Here is a 22,697-nt window from a genome sequence, read left to right as displayed (position 1 = left end):
TAAACTGGCTGAAGACTGAGGTTCTGATGAAGGGTCACTGACTTGAAACGTTAACTCTGCTTCTCTCTCCACAGATGCTGCCAGACCTGCGGAGTATTTCCAGAATTTCTTGTTTTTATTATGGCTGAAGACTGGCTTCTGTGATGGTGGGGACCTCATCTCATTATAGACAATTGGCAACTTTGTAAGAGGAAAGAGAAAAGGGGGATATTTAAAGAGATTACAACTTACCATCTCCCTGGGAAGGTTTGTGCATCTCCTGCTGGACAGGCTCAGGCTTCTCCTGTGACTGTATGGGTGAGTTTGCAGGACTGATTACCTCAATAGCATCCACACTGGGCATGTCATAGCGATGGGAAGATACTTGGAGAAAAACAAATCCCAGTGTTAATCCTTTAATCTGAGCTGTCCTCATACCTTGCATGCCACATCCCTATCTTGCCTACCAGCTACCAATGCCCTGTGGAGCCAGTTAAACCTCAGCACTATTTCTACCTGCACCCAGGCTCCTTTGTATTTGACTCTCAACAGGCTGTGCCTGAGTCTTCGAGTAGTAAGTAGTCAGAGTTGTTGAGTGGGGAGATGCTGCTCTCCACGTTGGGATTTCTCAGTAATTTGGCTTTTTAAAAAATAATCTTTCATGGAATATGGACTTTGCTGGCTAGGCCAGCATTACTTGCCCTTGAGAAGGTGGTGGTGAGCTGCCTTCTTGAACCACTGCAATCCATGTGGTGTCCTGAGTGTGGCAGTATGGCCAAATCCTGGCGAGTCTTACTACCAATTTAAACACACGGCTTGTAACAAGGGTGCAAAAGTAAAATGCGAGGTGCTGCTCAGGAAGACGGAACTTATCCTGGGCAGACATGTTTTGGCCAACATTTTTCCCTCATGCAATACAGCAGAAACAGATTCGCTACTCAGTCGTTCATTTCTGTGGGAACTTGCTGTGCACATATTGCTTGCTTTATCTGGACACCAGAGCTCCAGTTGTGCAGGTCATTCAAGCAGAGTTCCACTAGGATTTATGAGCACCATGGAATCATCCCGGGGTTATATTTCTGCTCCAACTAATACCCCTCTCCCAGTGAACATAGAGACAAAGCCCTGTGCTCAAGCACAAATAGCTACATAATCTCCCATCCAGCCAGGTCAGGCAATGACTACAGTTTGAGATTCATAATTGAGCAACATCAGGAAGCTCACACATCAGTATTCTGCTGCTGGTGACTATGATGCATACAGCTCTGATTTCCCAAACACTTGAGTGCAAATAAAAATATTTAAACATTAAGTCAACCCCATCGCTGGCCCCATCAGTTTCCATTAATGCCTGATTAAAAATTCTTGCATTGATCTAGTATCTTATCTTCCAGAAAGATGTCAAAGCACTCCACATGTAATGAATTATCTCACAATGCAGTCTCTTTTGTCATGTACGCAAAAGTGACTGACATTTTGTGCACAGCAGGATCCCATAAACATCAAGCTGCATGATCAGTTATTCTATTTTGGGTGGTATTGTTTCAGGGAGGAATGCTGTCCAGGATTCTGACAGAACTTCAAATTCTGTCATGGTATGTTTTAAATGTCCACCTGAGTCAATGCAGCAAGCAATTGGGCTCCTAGGCACTACGTGCAAAGGACGCCACCTCAAAGCCGTACACAATGCCCTCAGTACTGCACTGGATTATCGGCTGACATTATGTGCTCAAGTTCTGGACTGGGGCTTGAACCGATAACCCCATGATTCAGTAACATGACTACCAACTGAGTCAAGCTGTCATGATTAGCTTTGCCCCCTACTCTATATACAACTACCAGAGAGAAGGTCTCCACAGGAAGGTGCTTACCGCTGCTGGAGGAGTCTGAGCTGTGAGACCCTCGCTCTCGATTGTCTTTATCAGAGGCAATCTGTCTTGTGATGATCACATCTATAAAATTTGCTGCTGTTATTGTTGTCTTGCCTCGAGTCCTAAGCTCCTCCTCATACCTAGATTTAGGGGGTGGTGCTTTGTCTTTAATGCTGTCCGGATATCCAGACTGAGCCTGGCCCTTAGCTGAGGATGAATACGGCGACTGCACTGACCGTCGCTCATGTTCAGTCTGTGGCTGCTGCTGTGCCTGATGCTGATGAAGGCTCTGCTGCTGTTCCGAGACCCTGCGAGCTGTAATTTCCTCCACTCGGGGGGCTTCGTGCTTGTTCTCTTTCCCCTTTGTCATCTCGATCTGAGGTGCAGAGGCTGCAGCATCCACCAATGCTGCAAGGGCATCTGCTGCAGTGTTGTAACGGGAGGCGGAGAGTCCCTGCGCCATGGAGTGGGCTACCTGTGGCACTTGCCTGTGAGCAAAAATGTCATTTTGTTTTAATGTAACACCCGGAACTCATGCAGGGTAAATAATCTCAGGAATACTGCTAAGTGTCAGACACTACAGCTGATGTATTCCTGACAGAGGAACCCAGAGACACAGTTTACAATAAATAGGAATTGGTTGTATATTAGAGACTTCACCTGAAGGGAACATTTCAGAAGTGGGAAGAGGTGCAATTACATCTCTGAAAAAGTTCATCAAATTTACTGAACAGATGAGTTGGAGGTGAGAATGAGGAGGAAAATGATGATAGGACTGGTCTTTGCTTCACAGACAGTGATTTCCCCTCAGGGCAAACATAAAAAACCTTCAATATAAACCTTAAGCATTAAGTTTGTTCTGTTTTAAGAAGCGCCACCCTTGAACGTACATTATCCGAGACTGTGTAGCTGCATCCAACGAAGTTATAACTCCCTTGCCGTTGGCTCCCTGGAATATACTGGGTCGCTGCTGTAAAATGCTCTCCTGCGTTCGCACTGATGGTGATGGGGAACGGACGTAACCATGGCTACTTGGTCTACTGGTCTGTTCAGGGCCTGTGTGAAAAATCAAGTCAAAAATTTCTCCTTTGAAAATGACCTTCTCCACACAAGGACAAAGTGAAGAAAAACACAATTTTATCAACTGCTGCCAAAGGAAGGATTGCACCCGGGTTAGACACACTGGGTCTGTGCACCCGGGTTAGACACACTGGGTCTGTGCACCCGGGTTAGACACACTGGGTCTGTGCACCCGGGTTAGACACACTGGTTTACAGATTTATCATAACTTCCTTGTGTTGAGATTCTATGCCCCTATTCATAAAGCCCAGCATCCCATATGCTTTATTAACTGCTTTCTCAACCTTCCCTGCAACCCTCAATGATTTGTGCACGTATACCCCAGGTCCCTCTGCTCCTGCACCCCCTTTAGAATTGTATCCTTTATTTTATATTGCCCCTCCTCGTTCTTCCCACCAAAATGTATCACTTCCCACTTCTCTGCCGCTATTCCAAGACCCTGCAAACTGTAATTTCTTCCACTTGGGGGCTTCGTGCTTGTTCTCCTTCCCCATCTTTCATCTGCCACTTGTCCGCCCATTCCACCAGTCTGTCTATGTCCTCGAAGTTTATCAATAGCCTCGTCACAGTTCACAATACTTACAAGTTTAGTGTCACCCACAAATTTTGAAATTGTGCCCCGCACACCAAGGTCTAGGTCATTAATATAGATCAAGAAACGCAGTAGTCCCCACACTGATCCCTGGGGGACCCCACTATATACCTTCATCCAGTCCGAAAAACAACTGCTCACAACTACTACGTTTCCTGTCACTCAGCCAATTTGGTATCCATGCTGCTACTGTCCCTTTTATTCCATGGGCTCTAACTTTGTTGACAAGCCTGTTATACGGCAATTGATCAAATGCCTTTTGGAAGTCCCTGTGCAGTACATCAACCACATTACCCTCATCAAGCCTCTGTTAACTCACAGTGGCGCAGTGGTTAGCACCGCAGCCTCACAGCTCCAGCGACCTGGGTTTAGTTCTGGGTACTGCCTGTGCGGAGTTTGCAAGTTCTCCCTGTGACCACGTGGGTTTTCCCGGGTGCTCCTGTTTCCTCCCACAGCCAAAGACTTGCAGGTTGATAGGTAAATTGGCCGTTGTAAATTGCCCCTAGTGTAGGTAGGTGGTAGGGGAATTGAGGGAAGGTGGGCATGTGGTAGGAATATGGGATTAATGTAGGATTAGTATAAATGGTTGGTTGATGGTCGGCACAGACTCGGTGGGCTGAAGGGCCTGTTTCAGTGCTGTATCTCTCTTGATTCAATGACAACTTGCCCTTAAATCCATGCTGGCTTTCCTTCATTAATCCACATTTGTCCAAGTGACGATTTACCTTGCCCGAATTATTGTTTCAAAAACCTTTCCCATCACCGAGAATAAACTAACTGGCCTGTAGTTGCTGGGCTTGTCCTTACATCCTTTTGAACAAGAGTGTAACATTTGCAATTCGCCAATCTTCTGGCACCACACTTATATCTAAAGAGGATTTGAAGACCATGGCCAGAGCCTCCGCAATTTCTACTCTTACTTCCCAAAGTAACCTTGGATGCATCGCATCCAGTCTTGGTGACTTATTAACTTTAAGTACAGCCAGCCTATTTAATACCTCCTCTTTATCAATTTTTAGCCCAGTGTGTCAACTACCTCCTCTTTCACTATGACTTGGACAGCATCTTTTTCCTTGGTAAAGACAGATGCAAAGTACTCATTTAGTACTTCAGCCATGCCCCCTGCCTCCTTGCGTAAATTCCCTTTTAGGTCCCTAATTGGCCCCACTGCCCCTTTTATCACCCTTTTACTTTTATATGCCAATAGAAGAGTTTTAGATTCCCTTTTATGTTTGTCACGAGTCTTTTCATTGAACAAAACGATTGAGGATTGGGATAGTGCAGCAGAATACAGACTATCACTGTACTCTGGCTCAACAGGCCCCATATCAACCTCAAGAATTGCTCCAGGAGCACTGGGCTGCTCCATTTATTGCTGTTATCGCTGATAAGTAAAGTGTTTTAGCTTGCTGAGCACACATATTCAGGGCTTCCAGTGCTAGAATGCAATTACTCACCTGCTCTAAGGTAAGACAGGTCACAAGTTGCCACGGCCAACCTCTCCCTTTCCCTCTGTTCCCGTTCCCTCTGTTCTCTCTCACGCTCTTTCTCCCTCTCTGCATTAGCTGCGGAGGCAGACATATGTGCAGGGTGACCTGCAGGAAAGAAAACCAACACAAATGTTGAAGTTTACATTCTTGCCACTTGTGGAATTTAACTGCAGAAAAGTAAGACTGAAACTTTCTGTAATAGGCAGCCTTCTTCTTTCATGAATCTTTACAGTTTAAAACAGAAGACCTGAACACTCCAGCTGCCTAGCCCATTCATCTTACCAGTACATGTACACTCTTGCCCATCATGAACTCTACTTCATTTATTTAATCGCCTAACTTTAGGCTCTGCAAAGTTTCCCTCTGGATCGAAGGATAATGAAGCAAAAGACTAGAATACTCAGCTAATCACCTGCCAACCTTAGCCACCTAGGACCAGTTCCATATCGGCGCAGTGACACTTCCATTGTCCCAGCTCAGGAATCATAGTCCCCAGCAGATATCCGATTCATATTTAATGAAACAACTCTCAGTTCCATTTCCGCGCCAGATATTTATCCAACTGTTTTTTTGATACAGGATTAACAGAACGTGCAGGGACTTTGCTCTCTAGCTTGAAGGCCAGGGGGGGGGGGGGGGGGGAAGGAAGATTTCTTCTATTTTCTACTTTCATTGAGGCTTCTCAGTTTTATCTTCTAGCTCTGACCTCAATAAACACCACTCATGCCTCCAGTATCTCCAGATGCGATTGCTCAAACTCTCTGGCCAAACTCCCACCCTCCAAGCTCCAACTTGTACAAACTCTGCATTGCCCCCTTCTCCATTAATGCTAAGCCTGATGGCCTACACTGGTTCTTGGTTGCCCAACATATTCGACAAATACCTCCACAGCCTTGCCAAACCCTCTGTCCAAGATCTCCTCCGCTGCACGTCCATTGTTCCAGCAGGTAACACTCTGTGGCTGAGTAAAGAACTGCCATTTTCCCCCATGTCCAATACCCTTGGAGTTGTAAATATCAGCCATCAGCTGTCCTGTGACTGTGCATGCTCAGGGCAGCGAGACTCCAGCGTAGGTTTGACTGGTACATGTGACAGAGCTGACTAATGCACCAGATAATAGTGTAGTTTTAATAACTTCATTTGCTGGTATTTGGGACCTTGTTTTGTAACAATTAAACTGGGAAGTGAAAGCTCATTATGACACAAAACTCCAGTTTATACGCAGTCATTGCCTCACGCTTTAATCAGCTCCAAGTGCCCTAATTAGTCACCGGAGACTACACTATATCCTCTTAAAGTAAGTAACTCCTTCATGATGCAAAGCAAGTGCTCTGCAACTGGGTGAAATCAGAAACAGCTTTTAAAAAAATGTCTTTGCTCTTGGGATGTGGGTGCCGCTGGCATTTATTGTCCATCCCTAGTTGTCCTGAGAAGCTGATGGTGGTGGTGGGCCTTCCCCTTGAACTGTTGCAGTCTGTGTAGTGAAGGTGCTCCCACTGTGCTGTTAGGTACAAAATTCCAGGATACTGACCCAGTGACAAAGGAGGACCAGTGATATATGTCCAAGTCAGGATTGAATATGATTTAGAGGTGAACTGGAAGGAGAAGGGGAGCAAAATGCTGTTGAAGTAAGCGTGGTGAGTGACTGCAGTGCTTCCTTTAAGTCATACACTCTGTAGCCACATTGTGCCAGTGGTGGATATAGAAAAAGTCAAGGAAATAGCTCTCTTCCAGATGGTGTTGCGTTGTTACAGCTGCACCCAACCAAGGGATTAGTGAATATTCCAGCACACTCAGCTGACCTGAGCCTTGTAGATGGCAGAGGCACTTTGAAGGCTCAGGAGGTGAGCACTCAAATCAGCACATCCTAAGTAATAGTATCCTGCTCTAACAGTGGAACTCCTTTTCCTCCCTCATATTCTTACAATCTACATGATTGTAAAAGCGTGCTGCTACTGAACCACTGCTCCCTTTTTACACAGTCTTGTCTTTTAGTCTTTTCAACCTTGGTGGCGTCCTGAGACTGAATGCTCACTTGTCCCTTTGGAGAACAGCACAATGGTTCCGTTTAGGTGTCAAGTATGAACGAGCTTACTATTGATTCATTGCATCACACAGCTGTACTTATTGATTGGTATGTACTAGGCCAAATTGAGCTAGCTACTGTCATTACTGTTTTAATTTACATTAAATTCAGTCAGAATCGGTTAAAAAGTTCTGCTAGTAAAGTGCCAGATGATATTCTTACCTGGTGATATAGGGGAGTGATTGTACCTGCCCGGGTAAGGGGCCTGGTTCCCAGGGATGTAGGTTATTCTGTCCATAGGAGGAGTGCTGCTCCCACCTGGCACTAGTATAGTGTGCGACACTGGTCCCAATTCAATGATTGCTGTAATTCAGGCACTTGCATTAGTCCAGCATTCAAAACAAAGCCTCATTTAAAGAACAAACAAATCGGATCTCACCTCTGGATCCGGCAGCATAGGGAACGCCTAAAGTTTCTCGTGGTGACATTCCCCTGGCGTCTGGCTTGGTGATAACTTGCATCTGTTGGGAAGTGATATAGTCATTGAGGATGGTCTGTCGTGTATTCTCCATTGCGTACAGCTGATAGTGACTTGAATAACTGGGATTAGGAGAAAGCTGTCGGGGAAACAGGTAAGCTGAAAGGAAAAGCAATGAGAACGTCAGAACAAAGACACCACAGCTGCTTGCACAATTGCAGTCTGTGTTCACTGACCAACACACAATGTAATTTACATCATTTTGGTTCTCTTTATCCTGTCGTATAAAGCCTGGACTGGGGTAGGACAGCTATCAGAAATATACTGTCCTGTACAATGCAGTCAAATAACCACTAACTAATGTGTCCTCAACACTCAGACCTGCAAGGACAGGGCTGAGAGAAGCACATATTAACAGATAGGCTAACTAGAACAGCAGCATCACATGATCTATAATGCAGAAAACAAGCGATTGTAATTGAAAACTTCTGAAGAACCAGGGAAGGGATGTCCACTTTTGATTGAAACCCCGATCTCGCCCGGGTTTGAGGTATAAATGTCATTTAGAGGCAATGCTATTATGGCATCTCTCAGTATGGTGCTGTGTTTTTAGGAATGTAAAGAAACATACCATAAAAGTGAGGATAATCCTAAAAACTGCAGGCCATTAAGAGCGCTTTTGGGCCAACCATTAAGAAGATCGCCCCCTTCAAATCTAAATCAGGGGACATAATCACTGACCAACGCAAGCAAATGGACCGCTAGGTTGAGCACTACCTAGAACTGTACTCCAGGGAGAATGTTGTCACTGAGACTGCCCTCAATGCAGCCCAGTCTCTACCAGTCATGGATGAGCTGGACGTACAGCCAACAAAATCGGAACTCGGTGATGCCATTGATTTTCTAGCCAGCGGAAAAGCCCCTGGGAAGGGCAGCATTACCCCTGAAATAATCAAGAGTGCCAAGCCTGCTATACTCTCAGCACTACATGAACTGCTTTGCCTGTGCTGGGACAAGGGAGCAGTACCTCAGGACATGCGCGATGCCAATATCATCACCCTCTATAAAAACAAAGGGGACCGCGGTGACTGCAACAACTACCGTGGAATCTCCCTGCTCAGCATAGTGGGGAAAGTCTTTGCTCAAGTCGCTCTGAACAGGCTCCAGAAGCTGGCTGAGCGCATCTACCCTGAGGCACAGTGTGGCTTTCGTGCAGAGACCGACCATTGACATGCTGTTCTCCCTTCGTCAGATACAGGAGAAATGCCGCGAACAACAGATGCCCCTCTACATTGCTTTCATTGATCTCACCAAAGCCTTTGACCTCGTCAGCAGACGTGGTCTCTTCAGACTAGGAGAAAAGATTGGATGTCCACCAAAGCTACTAAGTATCACCTCATTCCATGACAATATGAAAGGCACAATTCAGCATAGCGGCACCTCATCAGACCCCTTTCCTATCCTGAGTGGTGAAAAACGGCTGTGTTCTCGCACCCACACTGTTTGGGATTTTCTTCTCCCTGCTGCTCTCACATGTGTTCAAGTCTTCAGAAGAAGGAATTTTCCTCCACACAAGATCAGGTGGCAGGTTGTTCAACCTTGCCCGTCTAAGAGCGAAGACCAAAGTACGGAAAGTCCTCATCAGGGAACTCCTCTTTGCTGACGATGCTGCTTTAACATCTCACACTGAAGAGTGCCTGCAGAGTCTCATCGACAGGTTTGCGGCTGCCTGCAATGAATTTGGCCTAACCATTAGCCTCAAGAAAACGAACATCATGGGACAGGACGTCAGAAATGCTCCATCCATCAATATCGGTGACCACGCTCTGGAAGTGGTTCAAGAGTTCACCAACCGAGGCTCAACTATCACCAATAACCTGTCTCTAGATGCAGAAATCAACAAGCGCATGGGAAAGGCTTCCTCTGCTTTGTCCAGACTGGCCAAGAGAGTGTGGGAAAATGGCGCACTGACACGGAACACAAAAGTCCGAGTGTATCAAGCCTGTGTCCTCAGTAGCTTGTTCTATGGCAGCGAGGCCTGGACAACGTATGTCAGCCAAGAGCAACGTCTCAATTCATTCCATCTTTGCTGCCTCCGGAGAATACTTGGCATCAGGTGGCAGGACCGTATCTCCAACACAGAAGTCCTCGAGGCGGCCAACATCCCCAGCTTATACACACTACTGAGCCAGCGGCACTGGAGATGGCTTGGCCATGTGAGCCGCATGGAAGATGGCAGGATCCCCAAAGACACATTGTACAGCGAGCTCGCCACTGGTATCAGACCCACCGGCCATCCATGTCTCCGCTTTAAAGACGTCTGCAAACGCGACATGAAGTCCTGTGACATTGATCACAAGTCGTGGGAGTCAGTTGCCAGCGATCACCAGAACTGGCGGGCAGCCATAAAGGCGGGGCTAAAGTGTGGCGAGTCGAAGAGACTTAGCAGTTGGCAGGAAAAAAGACAGAAGCGCAAGGGGAGAACCAACTGTGTAACAGCCCCGACCAACAAATTTTTCTGCAGCACCTGTGGAAGAGCCTGTCACTCTACAATTGGCCTTTATCGCCACTCCAGGCGCTGCTCCACACACCACTGACCACCTCCAGGCGCTTACCCATTGTCTCTCGAGATAAGGAGGCCAAAGAAAGATTATCCATCTGAGGTGACCTTCAATAAAAATACCCATGGGGAAAATATGGCTCAAAGATGGAATGTCCTCCAGTATTTTGCAGCTCCCATCTTCAAATGCCCTTACCTGGGTCTAATGCTCGGTGGAAAGCCATTGTCTGCTCGAAGGGGTGAGGAACGTGGCTTCTATATTCAGGGTTCCCACGCCCATGGAGAGAGTCGTAAGGATTGAGAGTTGCAGATGGGTCCACGACTGGGGACTTAACAGACATGTTCTCTCTCTGTGTTGGGACCAGCGTGGTCTTCCTTTCGTGGCCAGTGGACTTCCCTGAAGTCATAATACCTGCGATCAGAGGACATAAGGGTTCACATGCATCAGTAAAGATCAGTGGTTAAATGCTACTGCACCTGTTACACTTAGTTAATTTATCCTCCAGATGAATATAAATGAATCTCACATCACTTGCCAGTACAACAGTTGGCTTCAAAAATAATCAGACAGAACATCCTTCTTATTGTTTCCACTCCCAAATGGATTGACCAGTGAAAGCTGCGTGAGTTTACCTTCTTGTGGTCTACTACTGACTATTGGTGAGCCCCTGGGAATGAAGCTGGGATATCCCAATGAGGTCCTCCTTGCATTGGGATCTTCATAGAGGCCTGGGCTGAGCTGAGATTTTGAAGCTTCGTGCATCGTTGACCTGAGAACTGAGGTTCCAGAACTGACAACTGCGCTGTGGCGGCCTCGTAACTGGTCAGTGGGCTTCATGTCTTCATACTTCCTTTCCACGACCTTCACGCCCTCCGAGATCATCTCCAGCTGGTGCATAGGGTGCGGGTGTTTGCTGGGTGCTGTGATCAAAGACTTGACATCATGTTTAATGGTAGACTGACTCTCGTGCTTCACTGGAGTTCCCTGCAACAACACAGATTCAATCACCTCAGGCACAAGATCCTTTAAGCTAGACACTTTGTTTATGTTTATGTTTAGAGATACAGCACTGAAACAGGCCCTTCGGCCCACCGAGTCTGTGCCGACCATCAACCATCCATTTATACTAATCCTACACTAATCCCATATTCCTACCACATCCCCACCTGTCCCTACATTTCCCTACCACCTACCTATACTAGTGGCAATTTATAATGGCCAATTTACCTACCAACCTGCAAGTCTTTTGGCTTGTGGGAGGAAACCGGAGCACCCGGAGAAAACCCACGCAGACACAGGGAGAACTTGCAAACTCCACACAGGCAGTACCCAGAATTGAACCCGGGTCGCTGGAGCTGTGAGGATGCGGTGCTAACCACTGCGCCGCCCATACTTTACTCTCACTCTTATCTTCTGGAGAAGACTGACTGCCATCAGTTTACAAAATTGATGATTCTAAATTAATCATGCTTTCAAAGTCTTAAAAATTTAATTTAAATTTACAAACTGAACAGTTAAAAGACTAGAAAAAGGAAGAATTCTCTTCTTTAACAGAAGTTGTGACATTTAGTGAGGCAAATTCCACCCTCTGTAATTATGTTACAATAGGTCCTGGCTTGAGGTCCTTCCTTACTCTCTAACTAGGACATTTGCTCACCAGAGAATATCTAGAATCTGGGTTCAGATTACAGAGTCAACTACAGGCCAGTTAGTTTAACACCAGTGGTGGGTAAACTTTTAGAATAGAGTTGTTGAATAAATCATAGCAATCAATCTCTATCCATTCGTCTACAACAAACACAGGTAGTATGATGCCACCTTGTACATACCACTTGTAGCTCAATGCACTGTGAGCAACAGCCTGATAATAAGTAACGTGGGTAAATAGAAGTGCCTGGTTTGCCATTCTGTTGGATGCAATACCCATCAGCCGCTTGTCTGTTCCTGGGACATTTGCCAGAGACCCAGCAAAACCACTCATTTCAACTTCTTGTCTTTGAACTTATTTGTTTTTATCCTAATTATTTCTCTTTGATATCCCAATAATTAGTCTCCCTTGTCAAGACTGTGTGATGCCCAGTGCCCTGCACTCCATTTCACCCTGTTGCAGTGCGTGTCACTTAGAAGTAACAAACACAAAAGAATTTTCAAAGATTTAACGGTATATTGGTATTGGTATCTTAACCGATGCTTGAAGCAACTCAAGGAAACGAGAATGAAACTAAACCACCCAATGGCTTTGGCCAATTTGCCCCAGCAATATCATCCTTCATTAAGAAATAACTTTATAGCACCTTTCACATCCTCAAAATGCCCCAAAAAGCTTCATTGTCTATTTGAAAATCAGGACCCACACACAGCAATAAAAAGAATGCCAATTAAATCTGTTTTTGATGATGTTGGTTGAGGGATAGATACTGACCAGGGCACCAGGGAGAGCTCTCCTGCTCTTCTTTGAATAATGCTGTTGAGAGGGCATGGAAGATGGCACCTCACACAATGCAGCGCTCCCTCAGTATTGCCCCTCAGACAGAGAAACACTCCCTCAGTGCTGCCCCTCAGACAGCGCAGCACCCCCTCAATGCTGTCCCTCAGATAGAGTGGCACTCCCTCAGTAATGTCCCTGTGACAGTACATAGAAACATAGAAAATAGGAGCAGGACTAGGCCATTCGGCCCCTCGACCCTGCTCCACCATTCATTATGATCATGGCTGATCATCCAACTCAGTAACCTGTTCCCGCTTTCGCCCCATACCCTTTGATCCCTTTAGACCCAAGAGCTATATCTAACTCCTTCTTGAAAACATACAATGTTTTGGCTTCAACTGCTTTCTGTGGTAGCGAATTCCACAGGGTCACCACTCTCTGGGTGAAGAAATTTCTCCTCATCTCAGTCCTGAAAGGTTTACCCCGTATCCTTAGACTATGACCCCTGGTTCTGGACTCCCCCACCATCGGGAACATCCTTCCTGCATCTACCCTGTCAAGTCCTGTTAGAATTTTATACACTTCTATGAGATCCCCCCTCACTCTTCTGAACTCCAGCAAATATAATCTTAACCGACTCAATCTCTCCTCATACGTCAGTCCTACTATCCCAGTAATCAGTCTGGTAAACCTTCGCTGCACTCCCTCTATAGCAAGAGCATCCTTCCTCAGATAAGGAGACCAAAACTGCACACAATATTCCAGGTGTGTCCTCACCAAGGCCCTGTATAATTGCAGCAAGACATCCCTGCTCCTGTACTCTAATCCTCTTGCTATGAAGGCCAACTACCATTTGCCTTTTTTACCGCCTGTTGCACCTGCATGCTTACCTTCAGCGACTGGTGTACGAGAACACCCAGGTGTCGCTGCATATTCCCCTCTCTCAGTTTATAGCCGTTCAGATAATAATCTGCCTTCCTGTTTTTGCTACCAAAGTGGATAACCTCACATTTATCCACATTATACTGTATCTGCCATGCATTAGCCCACTCACTTAACTTGTCCAAATCACCCTGAAGCCTTTCTGCATCCTCCTCACAATTCACCCTCCCACTCAGTTTTAGGTCATCTGAAAATTTGGAGATATTACATGTAATTCCCTCATCTAAACCATTAATGTATATTGTGAATAGCTGGGGTCCTAGCACCGATGGTACCCCACTAGTCCATTCAGAAAAAGACCCATTTATCCCGATTCTTTGTTTCCTGTCTGCCAACCAATTTTCTATCCATTGCAATATACTACCCCCAATCCCATGCGCTTTAATTTTACATGCTAATCTATGTGGGACTTTGCCGAAAGCCTTCTGAAAGTCCAAATAAACCACATCCACTGGCTCCCCCTCAACTCAACTAGTTACATCCTCAAAGAATTCTAGAAGATTTGTCAAACATGATTTCCCTTTTGTAAATACATGCTGTCTCTGCCCGATTCAACCACTGTTGTCCAAGTGCTCTGTTATAAAATCTTTGATAATGGACTCTAGAATTTTCCTCACTACCGACGTCAGGCTGACTGGTCTATAATTTCCTGCTTTCTCTCTACCTCCCTTTTTAAATAGTGGGGTTACATTAGCTACCCTCCAATTTGAAGGAACTGTTCCAGAGTCTATAGAATCTTGGAAGATGACCACCAATGCATCCACTACTTCTAGGGCCACTTCCTTAAGTACTCTGGGATGCAGACCATCAGGCCCTGGGGATTTATCGGCCTTCAATCCCATCAATTTCCCCAACACCATTTCTCTACGAATACTGATTTCTTTCAGTTCTACTCTCTCACTAAGCCCTGTGTTCCCCAACATTTCTGGTATGATATTTGTGTCCTCCTTTGTGAAGACAGAACCAAAGTATGCATTTAGTTAGTCAGCCCTTTCTTTATTCCCCATAATAAATTCCCCTGTTTCTGACTGTAAGGGACCTACATTTGTCTTCACGCCTCATACCTTCGTAGTTTCCTTTAATAAGATTCAGGACCCTAGTCTCAGAATCAACTACGTCACACTCCATCTTGAAGAATTCTATCATATTATGGCTGCTCGTCCCCAAGGGATCTCACACAACTAGATTGTCAATTATTCCTCTCCCATTACACAATACCCAGTCCAGGATGGCCTGTTCTCTAGTTGGTTCCTCAACATATTGGTCCAGAAGACCATCCCTTATACACTCCAAGAATTCCTCCTCTGCAGTATTGTGACTAATTTAATATGCCCAATCTACATGCAGATTAAAATCACCCATAATTACAGATGTTCCTTTATCGCATGCATCTCTAATTTCCTGTTTAATGCCATTCCCAACATCACCACTACAGTTTGGGGGTCTATATAAAACCCCTACTAACGTTTTTTGCCCCTTAGTGTTTCTCAGCTCTACCCATACAGATTCCACATCGTCAGAGCTAATATCTTTCCTCACTATTGCGTTAATTTCCTCTTTATGCAACTCCACCGCCTTTTGCTTTTTGTCTGTTCTTCCTAAATACTGAATATCCCTGGATGTTCATTTCCCATCCCTGGTCACCTTGCAGCCATGTCTCCATAATCCTGACTATATCATACCCGTTTACATCTAGTTGTGCAGGGCTCCCTCACTGCTGCCCCTGCGACAGTGCAGGGCTCCCTCACTGCTGCCCCTGCGACAGTGCAGGGCTCCCTCACTGCTGCCCCTGCGACAGTGCAGGGCTCCCTCACTACTGCTCTGGGAGTGTCAGCCTGGATTATGGGCTGACATTCTGGAGTGGGACTTGAAACCACACCCTTCAGACTCAGTGGAACACACTGAGTCACAGCTGACAGCTTAACTAAACTATCCAAGGGCTGGTATCAGCAAATGGAGATTACAGATTACATCTAGTGCAGATCATGATTATTCAATACTTTTAATGTTAATTCATCTATGTTATTAAAACATATAACAAATATAGGAAGAATGCTTTGATAGGTTGCAAATTTTTAAAAAAATATTCTTTCATGGGATGTGGGTATCGCTGGCAAAGCCAGCATTTGTTGCCAATCCCTAATTGTCCTTGACAACTGAGTGTCTTGCTAGGCCATTTCAGAGAACAGTTAAGAGTCAACCACATTTGCTGTGGACCTGGAGTCACATGTAGACCAGACCAGGTAAGGATGGCAGATTTTCTTCCCTAAATGCAATTGGTGAACCAGATGAGTTTTTACAACGATCGATGATAGTTTCATGGTACCACTACTGAGACTAGCTTTCAATTCCAGATTTTTTATTAATTAGTTGAATTTAAATTCCACTAGCTGCTGCGGTGGGATTTGAACCAGTGTCTCCAGGGAATTAATCTGGGCCTCTGGATTACGAGTCCAGTGACATTAACACTACGCCGCTGTCTCCCCTAAATTATAGGAAAAAGTACCTGAGATATAGATCCTTCCACGATCGATCGGCTGCTCTGTACGATTTCTGGGGTTTTGCGACTTTCTTGCCTTGGAATCTCGTGGATTGATCGACCCATCTCTTTTATGGTGGTGACTCCCTCGTAAGGTTTGCCTTTAGTGATGGACCCCTCGAAGGTTCGCAGTGGTGGACTCTCCCGCTTGATCTGTTTACCGTACTTCATACCTTCTTCAAATGTCTCATTGGAGGCTCTTGGTGTACCTAACGTCACAAACAAGTAAACGCTTAAATTCCATGAATTATTAAGTGATGAGGTATCGAATGGAAGGATTGTGATGGGTAGACAAAGCTTGAATTACTTTGGTAGGATGAAAAGTTGTCAGTATTTTAGACAGTAGTAAGGAGTACACTGGAAGCTGTAAGAATAATTGCAATGAACAAGATAATGTGTTTAGTGCATAAAAGGAGGTTTCCTACTTTATACTCAAATCCCCCAATAATTGGACATACAACAAAAAGGTATTTTAAACAGGATCTTGCCACCTCTAGTTTGTGTTTCTGGTCCAATCAAACCCCAAGATATACAGTTTCAGAAAGTACAGGGCAGTTCAACTCCCATATTCCCCTACCCAAATCCCATTCAGGTATTCAGAGGTGCTCTGATCTGGTTGAAATCATTTGCCTGACAGGACTGAGGAACAAACGTACCTTGCATTATTGATCCTGATGGAACCGCCCTGTCTTTACAGTCTGATAAATGTGGGCTCTCCCTTGCACGACTGATGAGACCTGTATTCAGGAAAGAGTTTATTTTCAATGTCTCATTTTCTGCTATTAAATTATTGTTGATATTTCTATTTATAGAAGGGACAACCAATTTCTAAATGGCTACGGTAGAAACATGGAATAAAAGGCTAAGGAGAGCTACAGTCTAATCGTACTGAAAGTTGCACCATTACATGTGTAAGGTTGACCTGCAAAGCCAGGGATTGCACCTCTGTTCAGCAAATACCTCAACCCTCCCCAATGGATAGAAGTTGATGTAACTGACTGAACAGGAACGGCTTTCATAACATTCTTTTTCAAATGGATCAAACCTATGATCGGACAATTAAAACCTCGCATGCATGATTGTAAATACAATTTCTCATGAGAGCTTGAGAAAGTTCCGAAAAGTCAGCACATTAACATGGTTATTCTGTGGAGGCACATTGGAGCCACAGTGAACTCTTTCTCCTCAGCCCTTTGATACTACTTTTTGCAGACTGACACCATAGCTCCAGCTTCAAGATCCCCAAATTAATAGAAAGGAAACTCGAGCTGAAATACCAGACAGTGGCACATCCCCCATAGTCGTTACCTTCAAAAGGTGCAGAAACTGAGGACTCGCGCACTGGGACTCGACTTAATCCACTTTCCATTAGGTCATAGGTTCGCTTGATGCCGTGGACCTCATGTCCTGTTCTTGGACTCCTGGTCCCCTCTCGTATGTTTTTTATAGCTAGTGGAATGAAGAACAAGGGCAGGTGAACTAAGATAAAGACTCGCAGGACAACACCTTATCACATCTCAGAAACTGTTCCACATAGACTGAATTAGTCTGATGTACTCATGGCTTATGGATGAAAATGTCAGCCATTTTATACACAGTAAGATCCCATTGACGGCAAATAGATGGATTAATCAGTTTTTTTTTACTTGTTTGTGCGAGGATGTCGCTGGCAAGGCCAGCATTTATTGCCCATCCCTAATTGCCCTAGAGAAGGTGGTAGCGAGCTGCCTTCTTGAACCGTCGCAGTGTGGTGTAGGTACACCCACAGTGCCGTTAGAGACGGAGTTCCAAATTTTTGACCCAGTGACGATGAAGGAACGGCGACATATTTCCACGTCAGAATGGTATGTGACTTGAAGGGGAGCTTGCAGGTGTGGTGGTATTCCCATATGTCTGCTGTCCTGTCCTTCTAGGTGGTAGAAGTTATGGGTTTGGAAGGTGCTGTTGAAAGAGCCTTGGTGAGTTGCGGCAGTGCATCTTGGATATGGTACACACTGCTGCCACTTTGCATCAGCAATGGAGGGAGCGAATGTTTAAGATGGTGGATGGGGTGCCAATCAAACAGGCTGTTTTATCCTGTATGATGTCGAGCTTCTTGATTGTTATTGGAGCTCCCCCCATCCAGGCAAGTCGAGAGTATTACATAACACTCCTGACTTATGCCTTGTCGATGGTGGAAAGGCTTTGGGCAGTTAGGTGGTGAAGTACTTGCCGCAGAATTCCCAACATCTGATCTGCTCTTATAGTTGCAGCATTTATGTGGCTGGTCCAGTTGAGTTTCTAGTCAATTGTGACCCTCAGGATGTTGTTGCTGAGGGGGAGTAATCCCGTTTAACGTCAAGGGGAAGTGGTTAAACCCTCTTAACTAGAACTTGTGTGGTGCAAATGTTACTTGCCACTTATGAACCCAAATCTGAATGTTGTCCAGGTTGCACTGCATGCGAGCATGGACTTCATCATTATCTGAGGTGTTGAGGAACTGAATACTGTACATCAGCCAACATCCCCATTGCTGACCTTATGATGGAGGAAAGGTCACTGATGAAGCAGCTGAAGATGACTGGGCCTAGGATACTATCCTGAGTAACTCCTGCAGCAGTATGATGGAGCTGAGATGATTGGCCTCCAACAATCACATACATCTTCCTTTGTGCTAGGTATGACTCCAGCCAGTGGACAGCTTTCCCCCCCCCCCACCCCCGATTCCCATTGACTTCAATTTTGCTAGGGCTCCTTGATGTCACACTTTGTCAAATGCTACCTTGATGTCAAGTGCAGTCACTCTCTCCTCAGCTCTAGAATACAGCTCTTTTGTCCAAGGCTGGAAAGAGGTCTGGAGCTGAATGGTCCTGAGCACAGATGAGGAGGTTAGTGGTGAGTAGGTTATGGGGTGAGTACGTCAGAGTCATATATGGCACAGAGAGAGGCTATTAGGCCCACTGAGTCCATGCCGGCTCTCCACGGAACTACGTTGTCAGTCCCACTGCCCGGCCTGATCCTCGTAGCCCTGCAAGTCTATTTCTCTCAGGTGGCCATCCAACTTCCTCTTGAAGTCAGTAATTGTTTCTGTTTCCACCACCCATGTGGTCAAGTTCCAGGTCATTACCATCCGCTGCAGAAAAGAAGTGAAACCTCATGCTCCTATTGCATCTTTTGCCCAAAACTTACAATCTGTGTTCCCGTGTCCTCGTACAATTTGTTAACAGGAACAGATTTTCCTTGTCTAACTTATCTAAACCTGTCATAATCTTATACACCTGTTAAAATCTCCCCTCAATCTCCTTTGTTCCAAGGAGAACAAACCCAGCTTTTCCAACCTAACCCCATAACTAAAATTTTCCATCCCTGGAACCATTCTGGTAAATCTCCTTTGCACCCTCTCAAGGACCCTCACATCCTTCCTAAAGTGTGGTGACCAGAACTGGACACAATACTCCAGTTGGGACCTAACAAGAGCTTTATAAAGGTTCAGCTTAACTTCCCTGCTTTTGCACTCCATGCCTCTATTTATGAATCCCAAGATTCCAAATGCTACTAACCACTCTCTTTAATTCCTCATTGATTCTCTAGCCAGCAGAAAAGCCCCTGGGAAGGACAGCATTACCCCTGAAATAATCAAGAGTGCCAAGCCTGCTATACTCTCAGCATTACATGAACTGCTATGCCTGTGCTGGGACGAGGGAGCAGTACCACAGGACATGCGCGATGCCAATATCATCACCCTCTATAAAAACAAAGGTGACCGCGGTGACTGCAACAACTACCGTGGAATCTCCCTGCTCAGCATAGTGGGGAAAGTCTTTGCTCGAGTCACTCTAAACAGGCTCCAGAAGCTGGCCGAGCGCGTCTCTTTGCTGACGATGCTGCTTTAACATCTCACACTGAAGAATGCCTGCAGAGTCTCATCGACAGGTTTGCGTCTGCCTGCAATGAATTTGGCCTAACCATCAGCCTCAAGAAAACGAACATCATGGGGCAGGATGTCAGAAATGCTCCATCCATCAATATTGGCGACCACGCTCTGGAAGTGGTTCAAGAGTTCACCTACCTAGGCTCAACTATCACCAGTAACCTGTCTCTAGATGCAGAAATCAACAAGCGCATGGGTAAGGCTTCCACTGCTATGTTCAGACTGGCCAAGAGAGTGTGGGAAAATGGCGCACTGACACGGAACACAAAAGTCCGAGTGTATCAGGCCTGTGTCCTCAGTACCTTGCTCTACGGCAGCGAGGCCTGGACAACGTATGCCAGCCAAGAGCGACGTCTCAATTCATTCCATCTTCGCTGCCTTCGGAGAATACTTGGCATCAGGTGGCAGGACTATATCTCCAACACAGAAGTCCTTGAAGCGGCCAACATCCCCAGCTTATACACACTACTGAGTCAGCGGCGCTTGAGATGGCTTGGCCATGTGAGCCGCATGGAAGATGGCAGGATCCCCAAAGACACATTGTACAGCGAGCTCGCCACTGGTATCAGACCCACCGGCCGTCCATGTCTCCGTTATAAAGACGTCTGCAAACGCGACATGAAATCGTGTGACATTGATCACAAGTCGTGGGAGTCAGTTGCCAGCATTCGCCAGAGCTGGCGGGCAGCCATAAAGACAGGGCTAAATTGTGGCGAGTCGAAGAGACTTAGTAGTTGGCAGGAAAAAAGACAGAGGCGCAAGGGGAGAGCCAACTGTGCAACAGCCCCAACAAACAAATTTCTCTGCAGCACCTGTGGAAGAGCCTGTCACTCCAGAATTGGCCTTTATAGCCACTCCAGGCGCTGCTTCACAAACCACTGACCACCTCCAGGCGCGTATCCATTGTCTCTCGAGATAAGGAGGCCCAAAAGAAAAAGAAAGAGAAAGGACACTGACCCTCTTATTCCACGAGCCTCAATTTTGTTAACCAGCCTTTCATGTGGTATCTTAATGCTTTCTTAAAATCCATATAAACAACATTCACCACATTCTCTTCATCAATCTTTTCTGCCACTTCATCAAAAAATTGAATTAGATTTGTCAAGCATGATCAGCCTTTCACAAATCCATGCTGGCTATCCACAATTAACTCGAACCTCTTCAAGTGTTGGTTGATTTTTTTTCTCTGATTGTTTTTATAACCTTACCCACCACTGATGTTAAACTAACTGACCTGTAGTTGCTAGGACTGTCCTTACACCCTTTCTTGAATAAGGGTGTCATATTTGCCACTCTCCAATCCTCTGGCACCTCCCCCATATCCAGGGAAGATTGGAAGATTATGGCAATCTCCATTATCTCCACCCTCACTTCCTTTAGCAACCTGGGATGCAAGTACTCTGGACCAGATGACTTATCTACCCTAAGTAGGACAGCTAGTGAAGTAAATGAGGAGGACATAGTAACTAAGGCCAGTAGGACTAAGAGGAAGAGCAGGCAGGGAGATGTTGCTGAGCACAGCGGGACTGGTGGTCTGATGTGCATTTGTTTCAATGCGAGAAGTATAACAGGTAAGGCAGATGAACTTCGAGCTTGGATTAGTACTTGGAAATATGATGTTGTTGCTATTACAGAGACTTGGTTGAGGGAAGGGCAGGATTGGCAGCTAAATGTTCCAGGCTTTAGAAGCTTCAGGCGGGATAGAGGGGGATGTAAAAGGGGTGGGGGAGTTGCATTACTGGTTAAGGAGAATATCACAGCTGTACTGCGGGAGGACACCTCAGAGGCATGCAGCGAGGCAATATGGGTGGAGCTCAGGAATAGGAAGCGTGCAGTCACGATGTTGGGGGTTTACTACAGGCCTCCCAACAGCCAGCGGGAGGTAGGGGAGCAGATATGTAGACAGATTTTGGAAAGATGTAAAGGTAACAGGGTTGTACTGGTGGGTGACTTTAACTTCCCTAATATTGATTGGAACTCACTTAGTGCTAGGGGCTTGGATGGAGCAGAATTTGTGACGAGCATCCAGGAGGGCTTCTTGAACCAGTATGTAGATAGTCCAACTAGGGATGGGGCCATTCTGGACCTGGTATTGTGGAATGAGCCCGGCCAGGTGGTCGAAGTTTCAGTGGGGGAGCATTTCGGGAGCAGTGACCATAATTCCATAAGTTTTAAGGTACTTGTGGATAAGGATAAGAGTAGTCCTCGGGTGAAGGTGCTAAATTGGGGGAAGGCTAATTATAACAATATTAGGCAGGAACTGAAGAACTTAGATTGGGGGCGGCTGTTTGAGGGTAAATCAACATCTGACATGTGGGAGTCTTTCAAACGTCAGCTGATTAGAATCCAGGACCAGCATGTTCCTGTGAGGAAGAAAGACAAGTTTGGCAAGTTTCGGGAAGCTTGGATAACATGGGATATTGTGAGCCTAGTCAAAAAGATAAAGGAAGCATTTGTAAGGGCTGGAAGGCTAGGAACAGATGAAGCACTTGAGGAATATAAAGACAGTAGGAAGGAACTTAAGCAAGGAGTTAGGAGGGCTAAAAGGGGTCATGAAAAGTCATTGGCAAACAGGATTAAGGAAAATCCCAAGGCTTTTTATACATATATAAAGACCAAGAGGGTAACAAGGGAAAGGGTTGGCCCACTCAAGGACAGAGATGGGAATCTATGCGTGGAGCCAGAGGAAATGGGTGAGGTGCTAAATGAGTACTTTGCATCAGTATTCACCAAGGAGAAGGACTTGGTGGATGATGAGCCTAGGGAAGGGAGTGCAGATGGTCTCAGTCATCTCATTGTCA

The 22,697-nt window shown here is 45.7% G+C and overlaps 1 protein-coding gene across 17 annotated transcripts in view; it reads right to left on the bottom strand.

The window, feature by feature from the left end:
* Positions 1–22,697, bottom strand: part of ncor1 (nuclear receptor corepressor 1) — a 489,622-nt gene that overhangs the window by 100,911 nt on the left and 366,014 nt on the right. For all 17 annotated transcript variants that reach the window (XM_068010846.1, XM_068010851.1, XM_068010848.1 and 14 more), the window contains 11 exons: positions 17,295–17,435; positions 16,643–16,723; positions 15,954–16,195; positions 10,710–11,061; positions 10,273–10,488; positions 7,478–7,675; positions 7,261–7,401; positions 4,980–5,117; positions 2,741–2,906; positions 1,851–2,338; positions 232–363 (listed from right to left, as the gene is read on the bottom strand). In XM_068010846.1, the coding sequence (XP_067866947.1) occupies positions 232–363; positions 1,851–2,338; positions 2,741–2,906; positions 4,980–5,117; positions 7,261–7,401; positions 7,478–7,675; positions 10,273–10,488; positions 10,710–11,061; positions 15,954–16,195; positions 16,643–16,723; positions 17,295–17,435 (2,295 nt within the window). The remainder of the gene's footprint in view (positions 1–231; positions 364–1,850; positions 2,339–2,740; positions 2,907–4,979; positions 5,118–7,260; positions 7,402–7,477; positions 7,676–10,272; positions 10,489–10,709; positions 11,062–15,953; positions 16,196–16,642; positions 16,724–17,294; positions 17,436–22,697) is intronic.

Source organism: Heterodontus francisci, chromosome 30 (genome assembly GCF_036365525.1).
Source record: "Heterodontus francisci isolate sHetFra1 chromosome 30, sHetFra1.hap1, whole genome shotgun sequence".
Lineage (NCBI taxonomy): Eukaryota > Metazoa > Chordata > Chondrichthyes > Heterodontiformes > Heterodontidae > Heterodontus > Heterodontus francisci.
The sequence above is the reverse complement of the archived record's forward strand: the minus strand, read 5'-3'. Positions and strand labels throughout refer to the sequence as shown.